Source organism: Lonchura striata, chromosome 1 (genome assembly GCF_046129695.1).
Source record: "Lonchura striata isolate bLonStr1 chromosome 1, bLonStr1.mat, whole genome shotgun sequence".
NCBI lineage: Eukaryota > Metazoa > Chordata > Aves > Passeriformes > Estrildidae > Lonchura > Lonchura striata.
The window spans coordinates 8,649,676-8,674,709 of NC_134603.1; the positions used below are offsets into that span (position 1 = coordinate 8,649,676).

Here is a 25,034-nt window from a genome sequence, read left to right on the forward strand (position 1 = left end):
TGTGACTTGTCTGAATTCTTTCCTGAATTTAAAACAGGGATATGTGAGTCCCATTGGAGGTGTGCATTACTTCTCTGTGTGAGACAGTACCTGTATGCTAATAATGGTCATGAAACTGCTGTCTGCCACTGAAAACTAGCCACTGTCTTATTTCAATGAAACAAAAATAAGCAAGCTTTTTGGTCTGTCTTGCTGAAGATCTCAATCTTAACCAGGGAAGCTAAACAATAAGCTAAATTCTCCCCTTGTGAGTGAATGAACTGCTGCCAATTGCAATGGTGCTTTTTTCTGTGGCCATCCGCTCATCATGAAAGAGAAAAGGCTCCAAAATGAGCACTGACCATTGCACAGATGTTGGGTGGGGTTTCCAAAGCCATAATAAGAACCCGGCATCCAAATTCCCTACAGGTTAGTGGGATCTGACTTACAGAGTTCCTTAGTAAGCTTTAAGAAACAGCTGTAATGTTTAAAAATATCCAGTCTCATCTGACTCCCATCAGAGGCCTAGAAGATACTATCAGATTGACTTCTGCTCACCACACTGCCTATAGAGTGATTGTGTAAGAAACAGGAAAGATAAACTCCTGAGGCATTGCCTCTCAGGCCATGATAGCAGAATATATGAAGAATAACAACAGGAAGGAAAAGGAGGTCTCCTTAAACAAAGAAAATAATAGCTTTTGTAATGATCCAAAACCTGTGCTGTGGAACACTGCATTCTCCACACTCAGTCATACACCAGCCTCTCAGAGAGTGGATAGATTTGTCAGGAATTCTGATGCAAAACTGTCTTAATTGTCCTTGAGGGCAGTGAGCTCTCAAGTGAGGTTCATCGAGTTTTAGCCAGTGCTGGAATCAAAGGGTCTTCCCCGGGCAACTGGAAAACTAAGAGAAGGAGCAAACATCATCACAGCCATGCTAGAGGATTCACATCTGCAGGAGCAGGAAGTAGCAACCCCCCAGATTTGGGCCAGATCAAACTCATACAAAAACAGAAAAAAAAAATAGAAAAAGTTGAAAGCCCTGGCTATCATACTTCCAATTAACCAAATTCTCTCACACCTGAAACTTATATAAAATCCTAGCCAAGCTGGTGTCTGTGTTTCAAAGACCAAATGAAAACAATGTGAAGGACCTTTGGCTTTGTGTTTCTTTCAGTTTCACACAGGGAGGAGCAATGGTCCATAAATATCTAATTACTGCTATATAAGCCACTGCTATAGAGTGTAGTTGGAGCAATGAGAGAATGTGAGTTTTCAAGTAATACACAACATTGACTGTGGTGATGCTATGGTGAAAGACTGAGTCCTTAATTTTAGCCAAGGGAATTATATGATGTGGGTAATAGCAGGATGACAACTGTGTTATTCCAGCTCTATGTGTCAAGTACTTATGCAAACAGTCAACATTCCAGCATTACCATTAAGTCAGTTGTTTTCTTTCCAACTCTGCATGGTAAAATATTTCTAATGCTCCACATTTTTTCCTCTGTTGCCTAATATCTCCTGTGTGAAAAAAAAATCACACAAAATGCTGTAGGTTAGATATTCAAGTATTAAAAGCAATACACTCAGAAAGGTTCTGATGGCTTGTCTTCAAAAAGTTCAGATTAAATAACTTAAATGGCATTAACTTGAGTTGTCTGTGTGTGTGCTCATAGGAAGTTTTAAAGAATGCTAGACTTTTAAAAAATTATAGCCATTTCCAGTAGGAAGGAGGAAAGCATGGCTCTAGTTGTGCTTCTGTGCATTGCTTCAATACCAGATCACTGCAGTCTTTGGTATTTCAGTTTAGAGCTCAATGACCTAAATAGTCTGGGAATGTATTTTTCTTACTAGGAATTATATGTGGGAGCAGACTTGGCCTCTCAGTATCACTAAGGCTAAAGTTTCCTGACCTCTGTCAGTCAATCCACATGTGTGCTTTTCTAATTAAATCTCCTCTTGTATTTGACCAAGATATTTCTAACAGTGTGGTTCCCCATAAGAAAGAAGAGTAAAGTCAGGAAGGTGATGAGACCCACAGCCAAAAAGACTGAATCACTTGTGCTAATGCAAAAATTGTCTCAGAATTCAAAGATGTTTGAGCTTAAGGATATGGGATGGAAGATGTGTGAAGATGAGGAAATGTGGAATTACAGGAACACAATGGATCATGAGACTGTATTTATCAGCATCAAAATGTGCCTTGACAGAAGCAAGTTTAAAGATGCCTGGAGAGTGAGCAGGACTAGCATAAGAGGAGGGTGCAGAGAATTGGGGAAGAATATATTAGTGCTTTTTTAAAGGAGGAAACCAACAATGAGCTATAGAAAAGACACTTCTAGGGAATCTGCAGTGAGACAGAGCAGCCTAAAGAGCTGCATCCACTATAACAGGGTGTGTGGGAGGCAGTCAGTCATGAAATAAAGATGTTTTACTTAAAGAGTCTCTTTTATCAAGTTGGCAGTCAAGCTCAGGAGGGATGACTGAAAAGCCCAGTCAGACCTGTCCATCTACCAGTCCTACCAGATGGTTAAACCTGTAATTAGGAGCCTACAAGGCTAAGTTGCTGCATTCCTAGCTCAAAATGAAAAGTTTTTGTCAAATTCCTGGGACATTTCTGCATCCAAGGTAGAGCTGAATAGTGAGTGTGAAAAGATTATATATTTGGCTTTCATTAACATAAATCAATACTGAATCCTTTTAAATCCCTTCTCTGTTTACCAGTTCTATGGGCAGCAGAATAATACTGGAGTTGCTGTGACCAACAGTTAGTTCTCAAATAGGGCAAAAATAAAACCAGTCTTGCCCAAGGAATCAGAGTTGTTGTATCTATGGTAACAGCAAAGAAAGCATCCTCTGTTGAGATAGATGTTTAATATCTGGGCTTTTTAAAAAGCTCTTAAATAGTTTTCATTTCTGTTTCTTTTTTTTTTTTTTTTTTCCCTTTATAGTTAGCTAGTTTAGGTATAGCTAAGGATGGAAAACAGAGTTTGAGTTCTCCATATTTACTCTTTTATATTTAACCAGTTAATGAGCTTCTTGATTCTTCCAATCTTTTTACTATTCATTGAACGGGATATAAATATAAGAACTAGGAATGTTACATGTTTTTTCTTCTATCTTGGTGAAACCTTTGGAAGCCTGGATACATAGCAGACAGCACTAAGAGCTCATGTGCTGTCAAAGGGCTCAAGCAGCAAACAAAACTTTATTAGTTGTTTTGCTAAATCATTTCAGTACTGCACAAGAAATTTGTGTCCTACTGGGCAACCTTGATTTTACTTTCTGTGAGGTCTCATGGACATGTGTGTGATATACTGTCAACTGCAGGCTGTCTGTTGCCAAATGATACCAGAAATAAATTAATAGCCTAACCCAAAATACCTTCAGAGTCATTAGAGATATCCTATGATTTTCCTTATGCTTCCAAAACTATTGTGTATCCCACCTTCTTCTTAAAAAAGATAGATGTCCCAAGGATGGCATGTTCTAAGCTTTAATGAACATATTCTTTGCATTATCTCTTTTGTGCACTCTGCTTTATCCAAATAGTCTTCAAATAATTTCAGGGGATCATGAATATAGCATGTGCATGACTTCATGTGAACATACTCAATGCATACTCTTGATTCCCTTCTTAATTATTCTTCCTTCCTATTTTAGACTTCTTTAGTTTTCTCCAGAATGCCAAACCAGGCTCTGTCTCCTATCAGCAGCTCATGAGAGGATGAATAAGAAAAAAGGACAAGACAGATATGACTTTTAACAAATCTGAGTCTCATCAATGAGGGAGTGGCTTCTGAGTGTTTTAATGTATGTCCTTTTCTGGCTGGTGGTACTAGAATATGCTGGCATTTGTGTAGTTGCAAGAAATAAAGACCAAGTGTATTTGGCTTGGTTTTGCAGTTTTTATTGATACTTTATTTTTTTTTCAAATTACAGTTTCTTTTCATTTAAAACAATAGCTGTAGTGCTTATTTTGTGCCATATTAATAAATTTTCTTGAAAACTACTTTATTGAAAGGTCTAATTGACTTGAGAAAGTTAATTAAAGAATTGAGAAAGTTAACTAAAGGAAGGGTTGTTCATCTGGTGTGAGATGGATGTGTGGATGCACAATTGTGTGGCAAAGCCACCCCACAGCCCTGTGATTCCCTATCTGCTGTAAGACACCTCATCCCCCAGGGGCTGGCTCTCCAGGGAGGTAACTTCACTTGGAGTTTCACCAGGCTCTCCACCACTTGCACTTCCTGAAAAGACAATACAATTAAGATTAAAATTGGTGTCATATAGTTGAGGCAGCAAGCTACAAGGCACATATTTTGTCAATCACTCCTGAAAACCTTTCATGCAGCTATAAATGTTCAGGAAACTGTTTTTTTCAGTTGGCAATCCATTTGCAAAATGCTTTAGAGTAATGGTAGACCACCTCATGGTAATTAAGTATTGTCCTTTAAATAACTGCCATTGGAATACATAATAGTTTTTGCTCCACTCATGCAAGGCTTCATTTTCTATTATCTCCTGAAAATTCCCTGCCAGGTAGGAAGTGTGGGCAACATTAATTTTTTGTCTGTCTGTTATACAAAAAAGCCCCAAACACCCACCTCCAACAAATTTCTTTGTTATCTTTTAACTTCTATGATTTCAGTCTTCAACCCTATTTCAGTGATGCAGTTGCCTCAACACCACCAAGTTATATCAAGAAAGTGTACTGAGGGTATTTATTTAATTCTCATAGCCAGTGTTCCCATTGCTGCACAGATGTCTTTTAGACTAAAGGAATGTTTTCTATTTGAGATTCCTAAATAAGAAGGTGTGACTAGAAAGGATAAAAGATGAATGTTAACCATGACATTCCTGATTCAGTTTTGATTCAAGTCTGAGCTCTGAACACTCTTACTTTGTCTGGACTCTTGTTTGGTTACATAAGGCATCCCAGAGCTCATGGAGAAGGCTTCAGCTTTGCTTGAATTTTCTACAGATAAAGTCCAACCTGGCTAACTTGGGCATGGAAAATATGCCTAAAAGTCAAAATTTAGGCATGTGAGTTAGGCAGACATGATTTCACTGTGAGACACTAAAGGCATCCCTTTCTCCCCAGCTGCAAGACTGCTTACAGAGGCACTTGCTTTAAGAGGATTGGTTCTGTTTAGAAACCAGCTAGAGTAAGAGATGCAGACTGGATCCAACCCCACCTGTTTGGGATGCAAACAAAGGGACTCACTGTCAGGCACACACAGTCCACCACACTACGTAACGGGAATGTTAGCATCCAGACATCTGTCTGAATATATATAAACATTCTGGAGCTCCCGTTTTTAACTGAATTTCTAACTGAATTTCAAGTTATTAACACATTCCCTGGAAAAAGCCATCCACAGCTCCCTTTTTCCACGATTGCCACTCTTCTTGTTTCTCAGTTTGATGTTTCCCATGGAAACCGTCATAATTCAAAATATAAAGCACATCTTTGAAATGCAGCCATGGGAACTCCAAACCTCTTTAAGCACCATCACTTTCATAATTCCCCAAGCAAACTGCTCCCCAAAATGCCAACTTTACAACTGGTCTCAAACAAAACTGCAAGAGATTGTTAGTTCATTGGCAGTGAAACAGACCTCAAGTTCCCTCCATAGTTTGTAATAGCACTGCCAGCAAACATTATGATGAATCATTACATTTATTACATGGATTTTTAAAAATCATCTTCAAATACAACAGCATACATTCCAATTATGTGCCAGGGACAAATGATACATTCTGTCATTAAATATTTTGGTCTGATCACAAAATAAAACACTAACTTGGACAATTTTTTTACTAAATGGAAAGAAAATTAGAGGTAACAGTTAAGATAAACAGATTCTATATCCAGCATTGAATGACCTAAAAGATATCTCAGATTTTTAATATGAGAGGTTTTATTCCAGAACCTGAAATTTATGAGTTTAGCTTAAACCACAGCAAGGAATAGTTCATTTTTCTGTTGGACAGAAATATTGAGCTTTGAGCCTTTAGTCATCCCTGATTTGACATTTCCAAATCAAGACATTTCCCATCACAGTATACAAAGGATTGAGAAAAATTTTTAAATGCCAGTTCCAGCTATATTTTATGATCATTGGTTTGTTCTGTTCTTCTCCATTTTATTGAAATATATTGGGGATTTTTTTGCTTATAGATTCCAGATGGTATATGAAGCTGGAAAAATATTGATTTCAGGGAAAAGATGAGATTAACAAAAGAGGATTCATCACAGCTAGTTGAGATTGCATCATAGTATATCCTGTACACCTTTGTACTTAGATGTGAAGACTGGAATGTTTTGTTATCCATGCTTTTCGCTGGCACACTTGTAAATTCCATCTGCTTGGCATGAGGCCACAAATTGCATCTCAGAACAACAATCCAAGAAACTACCATGAACTTTTATAATTTTTGAAAGGCAGGGTAGCTGACAGACAAATTAATCCCCCTCAAGAAAGAGTACAAAGTACAATATCCAAAAATATTGCAACATTGCAATTTGCAGCACTGTTCTCTCAAATCTGTGTTCAGCATATGCCAAGGTCCCACAGGACAGCCTGACAGCACTCCAGGAACAGAGGCTGGAGCAACACAGGTTCAGTGCTTCAGATCTGAAGGGAGATACAGCAAACTACCTCAGGTGCAAGGACACACATCAATGAGGTAAAAACATGATGTATAGGGATTCAATTCCTGCAGAATCAAATTTTTGAGAGCAATGCAAGTGATGAACTTGTACTTGTAGACTGACACTGCCTTGGCATGAATTTCAGCACAACATCTTCTCAAAAATAAATTAAGGGTGGTCAGCCAACACCATCTGACTTTTTTGCAGTCTTTCTAACCGAACTGATAAACATTATGAATCTTTTTTCATGAGGACCTGGGCTCAGATTTTTATTAAGAGACACACAAGATGTATCTCTGTAAGTTAACATCCCAGACTAAGGGGTCTGTAGCAGAAAAGGGTTTGATGTGATGCCTATTTAAATGGTATTAAAAAGTTTAGCATTCAAGAGAGAGAACAAATTAAAAATTACTATCAAAGCAAAGTGTGAAGCCAACATTGATGTGAGATGGAATTTAGCAGAAATCAGCTGTGTAACTGCATTACCATGGTGCTGAGGCCAAGCAAATACTGGCTTAAAGAGCCAGCTGGGTGTACTCAGTTCTGCTTGAAGAATAACATGCACTTTTGACATGTACTTTTTAAACATTTTCTTGACAATCCATGCTCCATAAATTTCACACTTTATGGCTTATTTTCAAGAATTTTACTCAACTTTGTGAACTCTTCAAGTATGTTTTTATCTCACTCTCTGTATTTTTATGTTTAACATGCAAGTATTTGGCTTTGGCCATGGACAAGAGAAGGATATTGAACTAAACAGATCATTGGACTAACACATACATTAATTTTGTGTTACTATGACAGTTCAGATAGTTTTAAATCTTGTCTATGTCAAAAACAATAGGCCCTGGTGGATATTTTCCCACTTTTGGGGGAATTTCCATAGCTAGGAATAGTCTCTGTCCGTGGTGCTTGGACAGCAGGCATTCTACTAGAATTGTGACTTCAGCCCAGTCTGGCATCACACAGCCACAGTGCTGTGAGATGAGGTCCAAAAAGATCTAGAAGGTTTTGCCAGGACTGTTTAAACATCAGAATAAAGCTGTGAAAATTAGCAATATCTCAATCAGCACAAAGTCATAGGAGAGATCAAAGTATCCCCTCTGAACTTGAAAGACATTGAGGGATACCAGGAAATTGATGAAAAGGCTGACAACAAAATCTTGACTCCACTTTGGAAGAAAGACCATGAGTAAAGACTGAGGTTGTCTATTGAATGAGAGAATTCACGCTCTGTGTTTGCATCAGAGCCACCAGTTTGATGGTTCTGAGACATTTAATTTTGTGTCACTCAAACATCAGCCTCAGCCCATCTGAGGTCTCATGTCAGGAACAGATAGCCTGGGTAGCTTGGAGTCTTGGAAAGTACATTTTGTTCTCAGAAATTCAACAGCCCCCAAAGCAGATCAATCCTGAGCTGTATTCACTGTGAAGAGGAATCCTTAGGACATAAGAAACACATGCAAAACTTGCAGGCCTCCAAGAACAATTCAAAACATCTCTGCCTGCCAAAAAGGGATGGTTTTGTTTGCTTGGCTTGAGGCTATCCATATTTATTTACAAGATACACAGATATGAAGGGGAGTTTATTTACTAGAATAAATTCAGGACAGGCAGCAGATTGAAATCTAAACAGAGTTGGTTTTACTGTCCTAAGCAGTAAGAAAAAATTAAAGGGCTCTCATAGCTGCATTAAAATTTATGGCAAATATAAAAGGACACATGCAAGAGGCATAATCACCACAGCTATAAAAAAAGTCAAATAAACTAATCTAGTGAGAAGTCAAAGCATGCAGGAACCATAATAAGATTTAAGGCCTCAGCTAAAATTTTACAGAGGATGAAAATGATTTGTGCTCCTCCTAATCCATAGGAGTCTCAAAATTCTCATGTTGGTGTTTCTATTATACAGAAGAGGTCTATATACACAGCCTTCCAGTTTACCCAGTCTATATTGTGACTGTAAATAGGGAGGAAGCTCTCTATATGGCTTTGTCACATCTTCTACCACCATAATAAGGATATTTCTCTAGCGAGTTAAACTCCAGGACAATTAAGCTTTATTACACATTATCTGCTATAAATTAAATTTGTTTAGTGTTACATTGTTAACTATATACCCTGGACATTGCAAGATATTTAATTTGCAAAAAGTGCTTTTCCACAGTGACATAACAGCACTATAGTCAGACAAAAACATTTAGCAGAGAATTTAGGGTTTATCTAATATCAGAAAACAGTCTTCTCACCTGTGGATGCTTTCAGTCTTCTTATATAATCAGACCAAAAGGAACAGTCTGCTTTTTTCAGTCCTTTAAGAGTCGGCAGAGAAACAGTGAATTCCTTGTAGTTATCTCCATCATCACTTGACAGATACATAGGCCAGGCACGCATCACCCCCAGCATTCTTCTTGAGAAACTGTGCTGGTAGTTTGGATTTCTAAGGGAGTGGAAGACATTATCAGTAGAAAAGAATGGCATGAACAGTAAAATGATAAGATTGGCTAGGTCAGGGAAATGTGTAACCAGTCCCTCTGACCAGCAGGGTTCAAATTCAGTCCAGATTGGTGAATCATTCATGATGCCTCATCTGACAGTACCTTTTTAGTCTGGTTCACTTCCTAAGGAACAGAACCTGTACAGACACAGGCTTATGAACACCCTCAACAGCCCTCAATCCCAGCCCAACCCAAGATACTGCAAAAAGCACACTAAGATAGTGTTCCCACCATGCCTACACTAGGTTTCCAGAGATACTCCTCATTCTCAAGCATGGCCACAGCACAGTAGCACAGAATGAGGTTCACAGAGTAATTGGTAAAGGATGCACTGTGTCTTGTTGTGCTTTCCCTTTTCTTATGGGAAAAAGATTTAAGCATTGGGGTCCTAGAACTGAGCTCTGGAGACAACACCAAGGCCTTTGAATCTGCATGTACTTTAGTAGAATTTGCAGCTGGTCAATGGAGATAAAATGTCTATTCCTCCTAGCTAAGTCACATACTTTAAACCTTTGGTGGCTGCTCTGGTTGGTAACGTGGCCATGACTTTCCAGCAGTGTGGACAAAATCCCACTGTAGGTTTACAAATTGCAGAGGAAATGGAGAATGATTGAGGGCCTGGACTGATGACACTCCCTCTACTTCTCACCATCTCCCCAGTCACAGCAATTCTTAAATATCTCACACTTACCCAGAGTTTATGAAATTGGAGATATACTGCATAATTTGCAAGGAAAGGCCCTTTTCTTCATCAGTAAATTGTTCTTCATACTTTGGGTAAAAGGGTAGACCAAACGCATACTGAACATCCAACAGGAACTCCTGACCTGAGCTAAACCAAATATTTATAGAAAGGTAATTAAAACCATCATTTATTTATTTGTGGAAGAAAGGGAAATAAATTACTTCAGAGAATAAAGCAATGTTGTAAATAATTAATTAGAGTGCGGTGAGCTGTGGGACTTCTCCAATCTAAAACATAAATGAAAAGCAAGCAATAACAAGAAGAATTTTCCATTATGTTAGCGTAGGGTCCTTAACATTTGTTACAAAAGGAAATCGTGGAAGGTGTTAGGGCGCATTTTCTAAATTAACTGGGCGTATAAGAGAAAGTGATAGAGGGAGAAAGTCACTTGGCTGTTCCTTAAATGCCTCTTAAGTTTTGGACAGATTTTCACTAAAATTAAATTCAGAAAGTGGAAGCAAGTGGTGACATGGACTCTGGCAGCCACAACAGAAGGTTAATTATGGCTTATTTCACAGACTTGGAATATAATTCTGGCCTTTCTTAACAGCAACTAGAGTTTTTCCATTGACTTCATTGTGGCCAGGATTCTGGATAAGAAAAGATGAAACAGGAGATGTTTATGAAGATTTCTGTTAGACATAGTTTTAATCTAATTTCTCTTTTGGCTGGGTGGTTTTGGTTCATACACTCTGCTCATCCCAAGTTTTATATGGCAGACAAGTCAAAACAGCTTGAAATAATCCCCTAGATAAGATGTACAAAAGAACAACTGCTGTGTAGTTCCACGTAATACTTATAACTTATTATAAGGAATATTTCAACATTTCAGAGACAAGACGGGCCAGGTAAAACTTGCAGGATCTAATTGCAAATGTTACACACCTCAACATTGTCAAGTCTTGCAGAAAAACAGTGGCCAACTTCTACTAATAAAATTATAACTAAACTATGTTCTACACACAGCTTTGAATCACAGCTCAGAGGAAGATATTTCTGGCCTGATCCAATTGTATTTTCCATATCCCCATATTTGAACAAAGGTCTTATTGACTTGGTGTAATGCTGCATGAAGGCAGACAGCATCAGGGGACCTGGGACAAGGAACAGATGTCTGGGAGGCAAGAATAAACAAATCCCAGATCCACTTTTGACTCTGCATTTGTCAAAAGGTAGCACAACTGAAACTATTTTATCTTGGACATGATATGCAGCAGCGCTGGTGTGACCCTGATACTGCCTCCAATGGAACAAGCAGTGTTCCACCACCACTATGGGCACCTGGTCTAAAAGTAAGATGAGTGCTTTACATTTTATGAGTGGTGGCACCAAAGCCTCTATTTTGAAAAGCACACAGCCCTCTAAATGAAATACATCTTGGGTTGTGTTTTCCTTAGTCTTATCATAATATCTCAGTAATACTTTGCATCTGGAAAGTGAATTATTCCCAGATTATTCACCAAAATAATGTAGAACTGAAACAACATTAAAGCATATTTTTCTTCTCCAAATATTTATAGAAGGATTAAGCAAGATCATAGTTTAATAATTTTGCCTTAAAAATAATTTACTTGGCCCAGTACCTAACAGCAATTTCTAGTGTCAGTATTGCAGGAAAGGTACGATATACTTAAGGAGGCAATTTTCTTGGCAAAGAAGAGTCACTTTTGATTAGATTAGAGGACATGAAATTAATTGAGGTGCAATGAAGAGACAAATCTACCCATTTAGGGGCTGCATAGTAGAGGTGTACTTAGGTGTGAAGCTAAAATAAATAAGCTGGGACTGCGGGTTTCCCTCTAAATTAGATTTTGTTCTTAGCTCTCATGTTTCCAGAGGTGAAAACTGTTAAAGTCACAGTCCAGACTAAAAATTCAGCAATCTCATAAATACAGAATTTATTTGATTTGAAATTATTTGTATGACTGTACTCGATTTGATACAGAGGCATAAAGTGGTACAAACCCCTACAATTTCACAGGCTGCTTTCAGTATTTCTGGTTGATGAGAAAAAAAACATGAGAATGAGAAAAAAACCTGCTAAGCTTAAGAGGGAAAAGAGGCACATGCATAAATGCACACAAGAGCAAGAAAGACAACTGGGAAACATCTAGATGGCAGCTGGATGGGAAATATCAGGAGAACACTTCTGCCTCCCTCCTCAAACTCTGATCATAAAATCATAGAATCACAGAATCATAGAATAGCAGAACCATGGAATGGTTCAGGTCAGAGGGGGCCAGAGGGAAGTGCAAAATGCCCAGAAGTACCCAAACAAGGATTTTGGAGTCTTGTAGGAGCTCTGAGCATACTTAAGGTAACACCAGGTGGTGACACTGTTTTTACTGGAAAAGTGGAGTGAAAGAAAGGAGAGATAAATAAGTATTTGTAGCATTGCTGTTGTACACTGCCAGCTCTGAAGGGAAGTTTTTATTTCCTGAGCTGCTCCAAACTGCACTCCCAGGATACCAAGCATGTGCTCAACAGCAGCAGCTCTAAATGAGGATATGAAGTCCCCACAACTGTTGGACTTCAGAGGACAATTTGACAGAAGGGAGGACTGCAGAGACAAGGGCAAAATGAGTTTTTAAGGAAATAAATTAGCAACTAACTTTCTCTACAGAAGTCCCTTTTCAAGGAACAGATCTGTTATTTTAAAGACAGCAGTGAATGTAATTATGTGTAAGGATGAAATCCTGGCTTTGGTGACTTTACAGGAGCAGTACTTTGTGCAAAGGTGGCTCTTCAGATCTTCTCTGTATAGCTTTGTTTTTTAAGATGTCAATATTTTAAAAAACAGATTCACAGCTCTTTTCATTTGTCAGACCAGTAAAGTAAGCCATGAGGAAGATAGAAGCCAGATCCTATGACTTTGTTAACACTAAAATGAGATCTCCCTGGGGAATTCTTACTTCACCTCAGAAGTGAAGTGCTGCTGGAGTCCAGTTTACAAAAAAATAGATGGTAAAATCAGAAACTCTGTGACATTCATAACCAACGATTTAACAGCAGGCCCTGAAATATCATTTGCTGGGATTTTTTATTTTCCCGTGCCAAGCCATTTAATTGGGAAGGTATAGGTCCTGAGAAAATTTTCCTTAAACCAAAGATGGATTTTCCATTTAAATTTCCAAGTAGGAAAGACAGAAAGAGATTACTCAGCCATCAGATACTTCACTTCTCCCTCTACAGAGCTGTGGCTACTTTCACATACAAAGGACAGTTTCAACAGGGAAAATTAAAAGATGAATAAAACAGAATTTAGAACAAAACCACCCTGGTTATGGTTGATTTGGTTTAAATTCTGGTTCCAAATCAAACAGAGCATAGATATAAGCCCCCATGTCCAAGAGATGAAGTTAAAATTTTTATCACAAGATTTTGGAACAGAAAAAAACCAAGCCAAATCAACAACTAACAAATAAAACCAGACAAAAACCCACCAAACCAAACTACCTCACCACCACCACCCCAATTCAGAAATCCTCAAAAACTTTGTTTGCAAAATGGAATTGTCATTACTGGCAATCAATAATCAGGGCAGTCAGAACAGAAGAATATGATCTGGCAGATTACCATGCTATGTTAGGACTGAATGTACAACTCAGAGCTGAGGCTGCAGGGACCTCACAGTGTGATCCATAGCAAATGTGGACATAGATCTCATTTTGAACCTTGTCCTTGTTCTAGGTCTGGCTAATTATTTCATACTGGAAACTCATTTTAATGATTAATGACTTACTCTAGCCTAATATTTCTCCTTTTCCTTTCATTTAAAAATAGTCCTTACTCTCTGTTCCAACTAGTATCAATTTATCTCAAAGCATTTTGAGTCATAGCTTCTATTCTTAGTTGCCTTAATGTAGTTTTTGGTTCCTTTTTAAACCTCCACACAGAGAGAGAAGCCAACGTAAATTACCTCAAAATTCTAATGATATCCTATATGATACCAAAACACCAAACTTCCCACTGCTATTCAATCATTTAAATTTTAAAATAACAAGATAGATATAACTATCTAGAGTTCAGCTAGAATTACCAGTGATCACCTGAGAAATGCAGAACAAACATTGTACTCAAACTCATGTCAGTCACCAAATAAAGCAGATGTTGGCAATCTGTGACAGGTTGCTGAGATAAGAAAATAATTTGTCCTTTAATGTAAACTTTTGTGAGAGTAACTGCTCATTCTAACAATTCTGTGAAAGATGTTGTGTTACAGAAGAGATCATGGCTTTCAGTTCCCAGCCTCACAATCAAGGCCCTGTTCACTATCCCATTTGCAAGGACATGCCTATCACTGGGCAGGTAAAAATCCCCACCTCTTCAGTGTCACTTGGCTCTGCTGAGAACGGGTTATTTACATGCTGAGTGACTTGAACAGTACAGATGAAACCCAGAATCATAGGTTGCTCATAAATCTCCTGCTGATTTGAGTTGAAATAGGATTTCATAACCACTCTGTCCCAGGAGAAGAGGATATGATTTAAATAAAATGGGCTACTGCCTGTGTGCCCTTCTGCCCCCATTCTGTTTTTATTTTCAGTAAATGCATTTAAAATTATTTTTTGTAAGAACTGTTGAAAATATTAAATATGCTTAAATGTGCAATTAAAATTGCACCCATCTGCATTATCTTCACATTAATACCAGCAGATTTTTCCAGAGTATATTTGCATATGCAGTATCCTGAAAAGCCATTGTCCCATCCATGTCATGTGAGAGGAGCAGCCTGCCAACCCTGCACTTTGCTTGAACTGAAATGTTCATTTGTATGCCAAGAAAAAATAATTTTAAAATTATATACAGTCACATATTTTATGAAAGGAAATGGTATGTGATTGCAGGGAGAAAAAACTAATCAAAGGATAGCTGGATATTTATAGAAGTTCAGTGAGCCAATATGAGGCCTGGTGTGACCTCTGCAGTTCTAGGGATGCATTTGGCTCATTGTGTCTCCTCTCATCCTGAACTCCTGCCAAACAAATGGGGGAAATGATGTGAAAAACAGATGAACATTTTGCTTTCTTCTTTTCAGGAAAATCAGGACATATGGAAAAAGCTTAACTCCTAACAGGATTAAACTGCCAAGTTTATCCACCTTTGTACCAAAAAAGCCCTATAGATACATGTGATTTGCAAAAATATTATAGAGTTTGCTGTGCTTTTCCACTTGAATTACTCCCAACACACACAATGTTCCACTTTGCATTATAGCTGTGCCAATTAAAGAAAATAAAACTGAAATAGCAGATAGTAAATTCAAAACTCACACTAATTGAAATAAAATATCATAGATCTTAAGGCAGGAAGAAAGGAAGTACATTTATCAACTTGTCAGAACTCTTAAAGAACACAGATTACACAAATCTGCCAGGGAATTGCTGTATTTAAGATCTAGTAATTGGCATGCTGACACTTGATTGGACTTTTGGGAGACAGAAATTCATTTGTTTGTTCTGAATGGCTACTCTTCAGCTGAATGAATGGATGAATTTCCAGAAAAAGGTGATGTGTACATCCAAATACCCTAGATCACCAAGGAGAACATGGTGCTCAATATGCACTGACTTAGTGCTTATCTTGTAGATTACATTTGATGGGAACTGCCATCACAGCATATGGAGCTCCAAAATTGCTTTGTCATATTTCCTGAGTCTTTCAGCTGAATTTTGGCTCATTTAAAGATTTTTCTGCTTCTTCTGAGCGGACTACTTTGCCTTTGCAGACTTATTACTAATTTACAAGACCTGGAAAAATCTACTGAATTACAAAGGCCTCTAAACTACTTCACAGGAAGAAAAAACAAATTGTCCAGACCCCAAGGCTTTAGAAGCAGAGGAACTTTGCAAAGAGTTGAGAATGGCATGATGTGGCTGTATCACTGGGACGGTGTTTTCATAGCTGCAGCTGGCACAAAGTAGTAGAAAAGGCCAAAGGAATGAGAAGCACTTCCAAAACAACAATTTTTAGGAGATGGCTGGGAGTAGAGACTGGGATATAGAGCACAATGACAAGCTGTTGTTGCAGCAGGTGGACATAGGCCATTGTGGTGCTTGCCCAGCTATGGAACAATATGCATCTTGTCACCACCCCACTGGTAATTTATTTGCCTACTAGTTTTAGATCATTTATTTGAAGGCCAGAGGCAATCTCCTGTCTGCCAGCACAGCATTCAGTTTGACCAAAATGTGTCCCCAACCTGTGGGGTGCTGGTTTGATGGAGGAACAGCTACAGATGGGAGGACAGCATCAAGGGGACAGCAAGTAATGGATGGATTAAAGGACAGGGATAGGATATAATTGCTGTGGAATGAAAAGAGTAGAAAAATCTCCTTTAATTGAAGAGCTATTAAGTATAGCCAGAATTCCTGCCGCATCCATAATAAATAGAAACCAAGAATACTCCACATAGTTGAATGGGTTTATACACAAACATTTTTTGTTTTATCAGTCAGGAGTTCTCGCCCTCAGTTACAGGAATCTTAAGAAGTGTCACTGAAACCCAGCCAACTATGTGAGCCTTGGCACACAGCAGCCTTTTAATAACTCACACTAATATACACCAGAGTCAGGAGGTAAAGACAACCCCAACCAAAATTACTCCAAAAAGGCAGCAGCTCATTAGCCTTGGGTGAATTTGTCCCATGCAAAATCAAGAAATTTTTTATGATGATTATTATGGTGATGTTAATGACTAGAGGATAAAGCCTCATTAAGTCTCCGTTTGATGCTTTTCCATCCTGCTGCTGATGATGCTCAGCCCCCCTCATTGGGCACAGCACTGAATTTTAAGCACCATCTTTAAGACAGAAAATTTAGCATCACAATGTGACTTGGAAACTGTGCTGGCATGGCAAGAAGTGCTTCTTCAATAGAATACATAAAAATCACCCAGAAACCTCTTGAAGAGTTAACAAGGCAAATCTTTGTACAGTTAATAATATTATCCTTGTCAAAACATACTTCTCCTATCACACATTTCTTTACCATACCTAAAGCTATCCTCCAGTTCTCCTCGCTAATCCTAGGCAGTGCTGAGCAGTCACATTCCTCCTACATTGTTTAGAATAAATGTTTACTCCAAGGCCTAAGTGTTCCCAAAGAGAGAGTGAGAAAATGGCAGCTGGGTCATGTATATATTTTTACCACAGATTATTAATGTGGGAGTTGGTTCCTCATTCAAATGGGAACTGAAGACTAAAGCAGACATGGTGTCATGCCAAGCTCAGGAGAATGCTACCACGTGGAAGGAGATATTATTTTGCTCTCTGCAGGATCCATTCGTCTATACAAAAACTGTCAGTTCATGGTTTTATGTGATTTTCCACATATGTCATAGACATCAACTTAGAGCAAGCTTTTTAACCCTACCCTTGTTTTAACCCTACCCTTTACACAAGCTTGAATGTGTGTGTGTATGTGTATACACTTTAGAAACATCCAGCTGAGAGACAAATTTTGGCTAATTTACTTTTACTGGCAAAAATTCCTCCCTGCTTAATAATTTTTTGTCTACTTTGCATCATTGTGGTTGAGTCAGTCTTTACTAGCTGACTTCTCCCTCTGTCTTGTTTATCTTGCTGTTAGTTATTAAGTGAAACAAGAGGAAATACCAGTACTTTTTTCATCCCTGCATTTTTAGTCTCTTTTCTGTTACATTTTGGGAGACACATAAAGTAGGAGAGAGGTGACAAAGTAGAAATTGAAGAATGTGTTGCTACACGGTGCCTTATCTAATTAGTGAATGTCTATTTTCTCAGACAGAATATTTTGTCTAAGAATAAATAGTCTTCCACTGTTTTAATTACATAAACATTATTTTAATGTACTTTTTCCAATATTCCTTTGAGGTAGCCATTAGCAATTATCATAGATTATATATAATTATATTATCATTATGATACAGATTGCAAACACAAAGAGAGAAGGTTCCATCTCCTGTGTAAACTGACTTCTTAGGAATATTTTAGACACCAAAGTAAAAAACCCTCATTATTTTATCTTTTATGTTACCCTATGGACATAACACTAAAAAAATTCCCATTTTTACTTGTTGAGAAATCATTATTCTATCAAAAGCCTATGAGTGATCAGGAATGTCTAATGAGGTTTTCCTCCAGCTACAAAAATGAGGGCATCTGATTTAGTGTGTGCACTCACAGAATAACCTGTACATGACTACCATGTGCAAATCATACTTTGCATTCATTAACACAAAGAAATGGCTCCAACAGGGTTCTGCTATTCAGACCTTTAACAGAATGTTTGCAGGGTTCAGTTCTCACTTCTGCTGAGCAAGGTCACAGCCACAAGTCCTGCCTTCCAGCCTAAGGTGTAGGTTATATGGGAGAGTACATGCCTCTGCTCCCCCCACCCCCAGGAGTCACAGTTTTCAAAGAACAACTTGAGAACTGTCAGGACTCTATTCCAGTGGTCACAGAAGTCTCTTGGAAGCTGGGGGCATGGTTGCCAGATCTTTCCCCAAGATTAGTCTATATATTCTATGAAGGCTGTTTCATGGATATCACTGGTTTTAGTCTGCTAAGATAAATCACTGATAATATTCCCAAGAACTGTTTTGTTGGTTCTCGATTCTTGAAGGTTTTCCATTTTTAGAAGTCAAAGCCACTCTCATTTGAAGCCCCTTCCCTCAACAGCACCACAGCACTGGCATGAGTGGGGCTGCAATGCACCTGCATTGAATGGAGGGGGGAATGCTCTGGAGAGGGTGACATGGCAAAGTGGGATGAAGAATAAAGGAAGATTCATTTAGGAATGAATGAATGAATGATTGAATGAATGACAATATTTAAATAAAATACTTGTAGTGTATTTAGCAGAGGACCTAGTATGGGGTCCCTTGGGAAAACAAGGGTATCACTTCATAAATAGACATGTTGTAGTGACAAATGAAATTCTTTCATACACAGACAAGCTGAATTCTGCAACTTCTGTTAAGTGCTTGCTTTTCAAGCTTTTTTCTTCAGCATTTATATTAATGGCACTTAGGATAAATAAAGACTAAAGGAGTAAGAATACCATGCAGCATACCAAGTTGGGCCATTTCTCCTTGCAAGTAACTTAAGGCAGTTGACCCTCTGCCTCATGTTCCCGCAAGTTTCAGACAGCATCCTGGCTTTGTTTGTTCTTATAAAAAAGCAAACCAATAACTTTTTCACTAAATTTAAAGTAATTAACCTAGAACACCAGTGTCAACATAAATATGATTAAAATGTGTAGCTACATGCTATGAAAACTATTGCTGCAAAGAAGAGCTTGAGGAGAGCTAAATAACATCAGCACAAAAGAAATCTTAAATAGGGCTTGATAGAAGAGAAAATTCTTATCAATTCAAAATCACTGCCTCAAAGCCAGTGAGTCTGAGCTCTATAACTACTATTTAATCTACTTACAAATAAGATCTAATTGTAGATGGCTGGGTCACTATCATTCTCCAAAGCAAGAAAAAAAACTTGCTGGCTCATTTGAGAACACATCTCTTCTTTTTGTGTGGCTGGATTTTTGGCATACTGTAGCTCAGCCCTGTTTGGAGCCTTGTAAAAATCCCTTATCTGGGCCTATCAGTAGCCAAATGGAACACTGAGAACATTCCCGCTGGAGCTGCCAGAGAAACAACGGCTCCCTGAGGATTAACCTCTCAGTTAAAAAGAAAGCAAGCCTGTGTTACCACAGCATAATGGCCTTCATCTGTAACCTAGATCTGGGCTGGCTTCTTTCAAATGCTTTTTCACTATATTATCAGGAAGGGAAAAAACCCGGGCAGTTTGCAGGGACCTTCACAGGATCAAATGGTGCCAGTAGGAACCCACCATCCCTCCCCTGAGCCCTTTTGGAGGAAGCTTGAGAACAAGGAAAAGGTCTCAAAAAGCCTTCCAGGAGAGAGGTGAGGGGCAGTCCAGGGGGCTGGGAACAAGCAGGGCTTCCTCATAAAGAAGCAGTATGAGGATAAGCATCCCTGTGTGTGGATTCAGGGAACAGAAGGGGCCACTGTCACTGCAGTTTCTGGTCACTAAGCCTTTGAGAGGAGGAGTCACTCTGGGGAGTCACAGGGCAGCCCAAAGTGCTGACCACTGCCTGCAAACATCCCCCTCTTCCTGACTTCTGCAAAGGGCTGGGTCTAAAATAAAGCCAGGGAAGGTCACCTTAAAGGCCTCTGTCTACCAGATTGTTCTGTGCCCAACAAGACATTGCATCTCCCACAGCCACTTAGGCCTTTCTGCCTAAAATATAATACAGCTTGTCCTGCTGACAATCTATCAAGTAAGCTTCTAAAATGAAGGATGACACAGAGTCTGAGTCCCCAGCGCTTGTATGCAAAAATATTTTTCTTCCCATGAGACAGTCTGTCAGCAGAACACCAGTCTTAGTGCCAGTACAGGAAGGAATAAATCCCTGAGCTCATCCACACTAAAGGCCAGTCAGTACAACTGGAATACAACTGCACTGACCTCAGAAAAGGGCAGTGTTGAATTAATGCTGAGTAATTAGAAAACGATACCACATTTATCTTGAGAGCCATGGACTCCTGATGACTTGGACCAAATTCTGATTCTTTGTGGGACATTTATCAGATGCAGAGTAGGAAAGGCTAGCTTTGGAACTGGTCAGGGTAGGCAAGTTGGAAAGGGGAAACTCAATTTAGATATCTAATGGGAAGTGCCTCAGTTCAGAAAAAGCATTCCTGTATAGTTAAAGAATTTATTAGAGACCAATCCCTCCTTTGCTCATCTGAACTGTTTATTTGATGTACCTACATCTATTCATCATGCCCAAGCAGACAGCTCTGGTTTTACAAACTCTAAATCCAATAAAATCCATCTCCTTACCTGCTCTGTGAGGAGCTCTCAGGTACATGGTACATGAAGACATTTCCTTGAGAGGCAGCAGCCCAGTAATTCGCCATGTTTATGATGGGACATGTGATAAACTGGTCACTGATAAAAAAGGAGGAGCAGAGAACAGACACAGCTGAGTAAAGGAAAAAAGGGAAGAACACCCACAAGCAACAGATCTCTATCTCAATAGTTTACTTCAATTTTCCAAACCAGCTCATATCTGTCTTCAAATCAACTGAAGGAAACCACATTCACTCTCTACAAGACTAGTACTACTTAGAATTCACTATAAGGGCTGTTTTATGGAGTGTTGAACAATGATAGTAAACCAACTAGATCTGACACATAAGAAATATTCTGACAAACAAACCCCAATCCCACTTTATTCTAGGTTATGAGGGCTCATGGTTATAGTAGTTTAAAGTTCTTTCTGGCACCACTAGGTTGTGATGGCATCTAATAAAAGTTCTTATGTATTTCTTAGTTTAAGGATCAATAATATAATTTCTGAATTTGTATGAGTGATTTCTTGGGTAGAGTTCCCAAACTTGGAAGAGGTAAGAGACCACTTTTGAAGATAACCTGCAGGGCTTATCAATATGGAATTCCTGTTGCAATATGTATGGGAGAGGAAGATTAACCAATAATAGTGCAATGAGGAGGTCCAGTGGTCAATTTAACACCAGGTGTAAAAGGCACAAGTGAAGCAAATGTATCCAAACCTTCCTGCCTTCCTTTGCCCCAAGAAGGGGGGCTGGAAGGTGGGGTGAGCAGTAGGTGGAAGAAAATGAGTGGTTCAAGAGGGACAGGTAGAAGAGAGGAGACCTTACTGCAATATAATTCACCGTGATTCCTCAAGGCAATATTATATATACATGCACCCCCACTCCCTGTTCTTCTGTGCCTGAGGACTCAGCACGTGCTTTGGGTGTTTATATACCTTTACCTAGGTGAGTGCACACAAACATAGCTGCTGAGGAAGTAAAAGGTTTCAATTCTCAGTTTAGTGAATCTGAAACAGCAGCTTCTTCTTGAGACTTGGTAAGTTAATAAAAAAAAAAAAGACTGGTGCAAAAACGAACAGCATCAGAGAAGCATGAAAACAATTTGCTATTTTTAACTAGTATGGTTATGAAAGACACTGTTTGGGTAGCTATCTTGGTTCAGCAGAGTTTATTTTAAGCTCATCTTTGAGGCCACAAGCTTTGGGCTGACTGACCACAGGGCTCTTTGACAGTTATGGTTGACAACACCCAAATGAAACAAAAATTACTGCTCTTCACATGCCTACCAGCATGGGGCTTTAGAAAAGCAGATGGTTTTTGAAAACCAGGAGTCTGGGGAGAGCAATAGCTCTCAAGAAATGCTTTGAGCTACATTTCACCATTTAAAATGGATTCTCAATTGGTTTTGTGGGTGGGAAAAAAGTCAGCTATTCTGAGGAAGTAGAGAAAAAACCTAAACACATAGTAACTACAAAAACGAAACTACTGCCTCTTACAAGCATAGAATGCCAGAGTTAAAAAAAAAAAAAAAAAAAAAAAAAAGAATGAGAAAGAAAATTAAGCTAATTTTACACTTGGGAAAAAAATACCATAAAATTGCAGCTAAAACAAATTTAAAAGTAGAATTATTTTAAAACCACAAAATAGGCACACTGTATGTAGTTTATAACAACCACTTATGTTGCTTTATCACACTTGGTAATTCTCTTAAAACTTTAGCAGTTAATTCCTTACATAAAACTTTTCTTAGCTTACACATCTATGCTGGTAGTAAGTTTTTGTTAAAACGAAACAAAACTAAGGAGAAATAACCCAAAACCAAACCAACCAACCAAACATCAAAAAACCTAGAACCAATCCGCTGTTTTCTCCACCATGTATGGGATGCTGATATAGGTGACTCTCATTCTGTACCTACTGTTTCACCTCACTTTCTGCTGTAGCTGGAGTAATTTCCAAAGTGTTTGAAGCAAAGCATTATCATCAGATGCCCTGGTCTCACTACTCATCCTTTTGCTTGGCCAGGAATAAGCCATTCACTTCACTCCTTAGCCAAGGTACTTGCCTCATATAGTAAAGGAGCAGGTAATCCCTACACCCAGGAGGCTGCCAAGCCTGAGGAGCTGCTGGTGTATCCCATTCCTGCTGGAAATGTGTTGTGTATCCCATTCCTGCTGGAAATGTGTGGTGTGCCAGCCCTTGCAGCTTTGCAAAAGTCAATGTTTGCACCACACTGAGCCCTGGGCTGAATGCCAGTGATCAAATGTGACAGCCCTGTGTTATAACAGCTCCTTTTAGAGGGTTCTCTGGATGGGAAGAATGGTTAATATGTAAGTCCTACAGTGGTTTATTATAGCTTAAAACCTCACTGATCTAAAGGATTTCTCCCCAGGGGTAACAGTGGTGATAGGAGACTGAAGACAAGTTCTGGCTTTGATGCCCATGAAGCACAGTGCTTCTACATGTACTGCAGGCAATGGCCCCAGTGTCGTGCTGATGGGAGGCCCATCCCTGGGACAGGCTACAAAGGAGGACAAATGTGGCAAGATGTGTGAGTTGATAAATGGCACAAAGCTCATCCCACAACCCTCAGGCTTGTTTCCTGCATGACCTTGGTGCACCAGCACACCTGGACCACCCAGAAGCTGCTGTCTTCTTTTTGAATCAGATGTTTCGCAGAGAATCTTGGCTCCTGTTCCTCTCTTGCTCCCTAAGGCTCTCCCAGAGCAATGTTCTGCAGCTCTGATAGAAGAATAAAAGGAAAATCCTGTCTCTGAGGTGCTGTGGAGAGGCTCACAGTGGGACAGAAAACACTGAGTGTGCAGATACCAGCAGCCTGTAGCTATGATGGCTCAGTTCAGAACACAGGTGGGACATCTTGGACAGGCCCATTAGGATTCATGTCACCAGTTTATAAGCTACATCCCATTAAAAAAGTAAAGAGCATTCACAATGAATCTGCTCATAAAGCAGAGACAGGAATAGGGAAATAATTTTTTTTATTAATTTCTGGAAAATTAGTTTCACTTACAAATCCAGTCCCTGAATTTGCTCAGAGGCAGAAAATAGGAAGTTTTCAACTTCCACCTCCCAAAGGTCCATGCAATGTTTCAATGCAAAGGATGGGAGGGCATTTACTGCAGGCAAGTTCCTCATTCCTCTGCTGACATGCATGAGGTGCTGGAGCCTGTCCAGAGCAGGGCAGTGGAGTGGGGAAGGGGCTGGAGCAGAAGACTGATGAGGAGCAGCTGAAGGAGCTGGGGGTGTTTAGCCTAGAGAAAAAAAGGCTCAAGGGGAACTTTATTGCTCTTTACAACTGCCTGAAAGAAGGCTGTAGTGAGGTGAGGATTAGTTTCTTCTCCTAAGTAACAAGCAAGAGGAAATGGCTTCAAGTCATGCCTGACATTGTGAATAAATGTGTTTTGCAGGCTTCATAATTTAAAAAAAAATATTGTAATTGCTGAAATCAAAGTTTTCAAATTTGACCATCAAGGAAAAGTATCTGACTATATAATTAGGGGACTGGGAATAAAAGGCAGACTATTCTACTGTCAAAGGGATGAGACAACTCAAGGAACTGTTGATACACAGCAACCCAGACATCTATGACATGAAAATGCAAAAAGAAGTATTAGTAGTCTGAACTCAATATCCAGTTCTAGAATGACATGTCAAACTTTTCACAAGGCATAAAAATCAGTTCCATTTCTGTTTACCAATGACATTGGAAACCTCGCAGAAAATGAAATAATATTCCCCATTTTCTGTTCATTTGCATAAGAATTTCTCAAGTTTTTCATAATAGAAATATTCATTTTAGATAAGCAAAACAAGCTTTGCTCAACTCCAATCACACAGTTGTACTAGGATGGCTTTCTTACCGGGTGGCATTTTCCAACGCCCTGGAAAAGGATGAATAATCATCAGTTGAGTGTTCTAGGGAGTAATACCACGTAGCTGCATCTTCAATTAATGAGTTGGACTCTTCTCCTCCTAGTGAATTTTGCAGAGCCTGATAAAAGGCTGTTTTGCTGTTGGCTCTTCCTTGACTTTCTTCAAATTTCTGAGAAAAAAGTGCATACATGGAATTCAGAAACAAAATCAAAATATAATTTTTTTTAGGAACAATGTAGGCTCAGATCTCCCTCTGCTGGAACAAGTCCTCTCTGCTGTAATCTCTCATTCCTAGAGGATTGAGTAGAGGACAGTCCTACTTTTGCTTTCCCAAAACTGTCACCAATGAGAAATATTGGTTTCCTCTGGACACACTATAGTACAGAAA

The 25,034-nt window shown here is 39.0% G+C and overlaps 1 protein-coding gene across 1 annotated transcript in view; it reads right to left on the minus strand.

The window, feature by feature from the left end:
* Nucleotides 1–3,872: 3,872 nt before the first annotated feature.
* Nucleotides 3,873–25,034, minus strand: part of TG (thyroglobulin) — a 145,949-nt gene continuing 124,787 nt past the window's right edge. Inside the window, exons 44-48 of the mRNA XM_077781935.1 lie at nt 24,634–24,815; nt 20,739–20,846; nt 9,835–9,975; nt 8,895–9,085; nt 3,873–4,234 (exon numbers count right to left, since the gene is read on the minus strand). Of these exons, the coding sequence (XP_077638061.1) occupies nt 4,140–4,234; nt 8,895–9,085; nt 9,835–9,975; nt 20,739–20,846; nt 24,634–24,815 (717 nt within the window). The 3' untranslated portion in view covers nt 3,873–4,139. The remainder of the gene's footprint in view (nt 4,235–8,894; nt 9,086–9,834; nt 9,976–20,738; nt 20,847–24,633; nt 24,816–25,034) is intronic.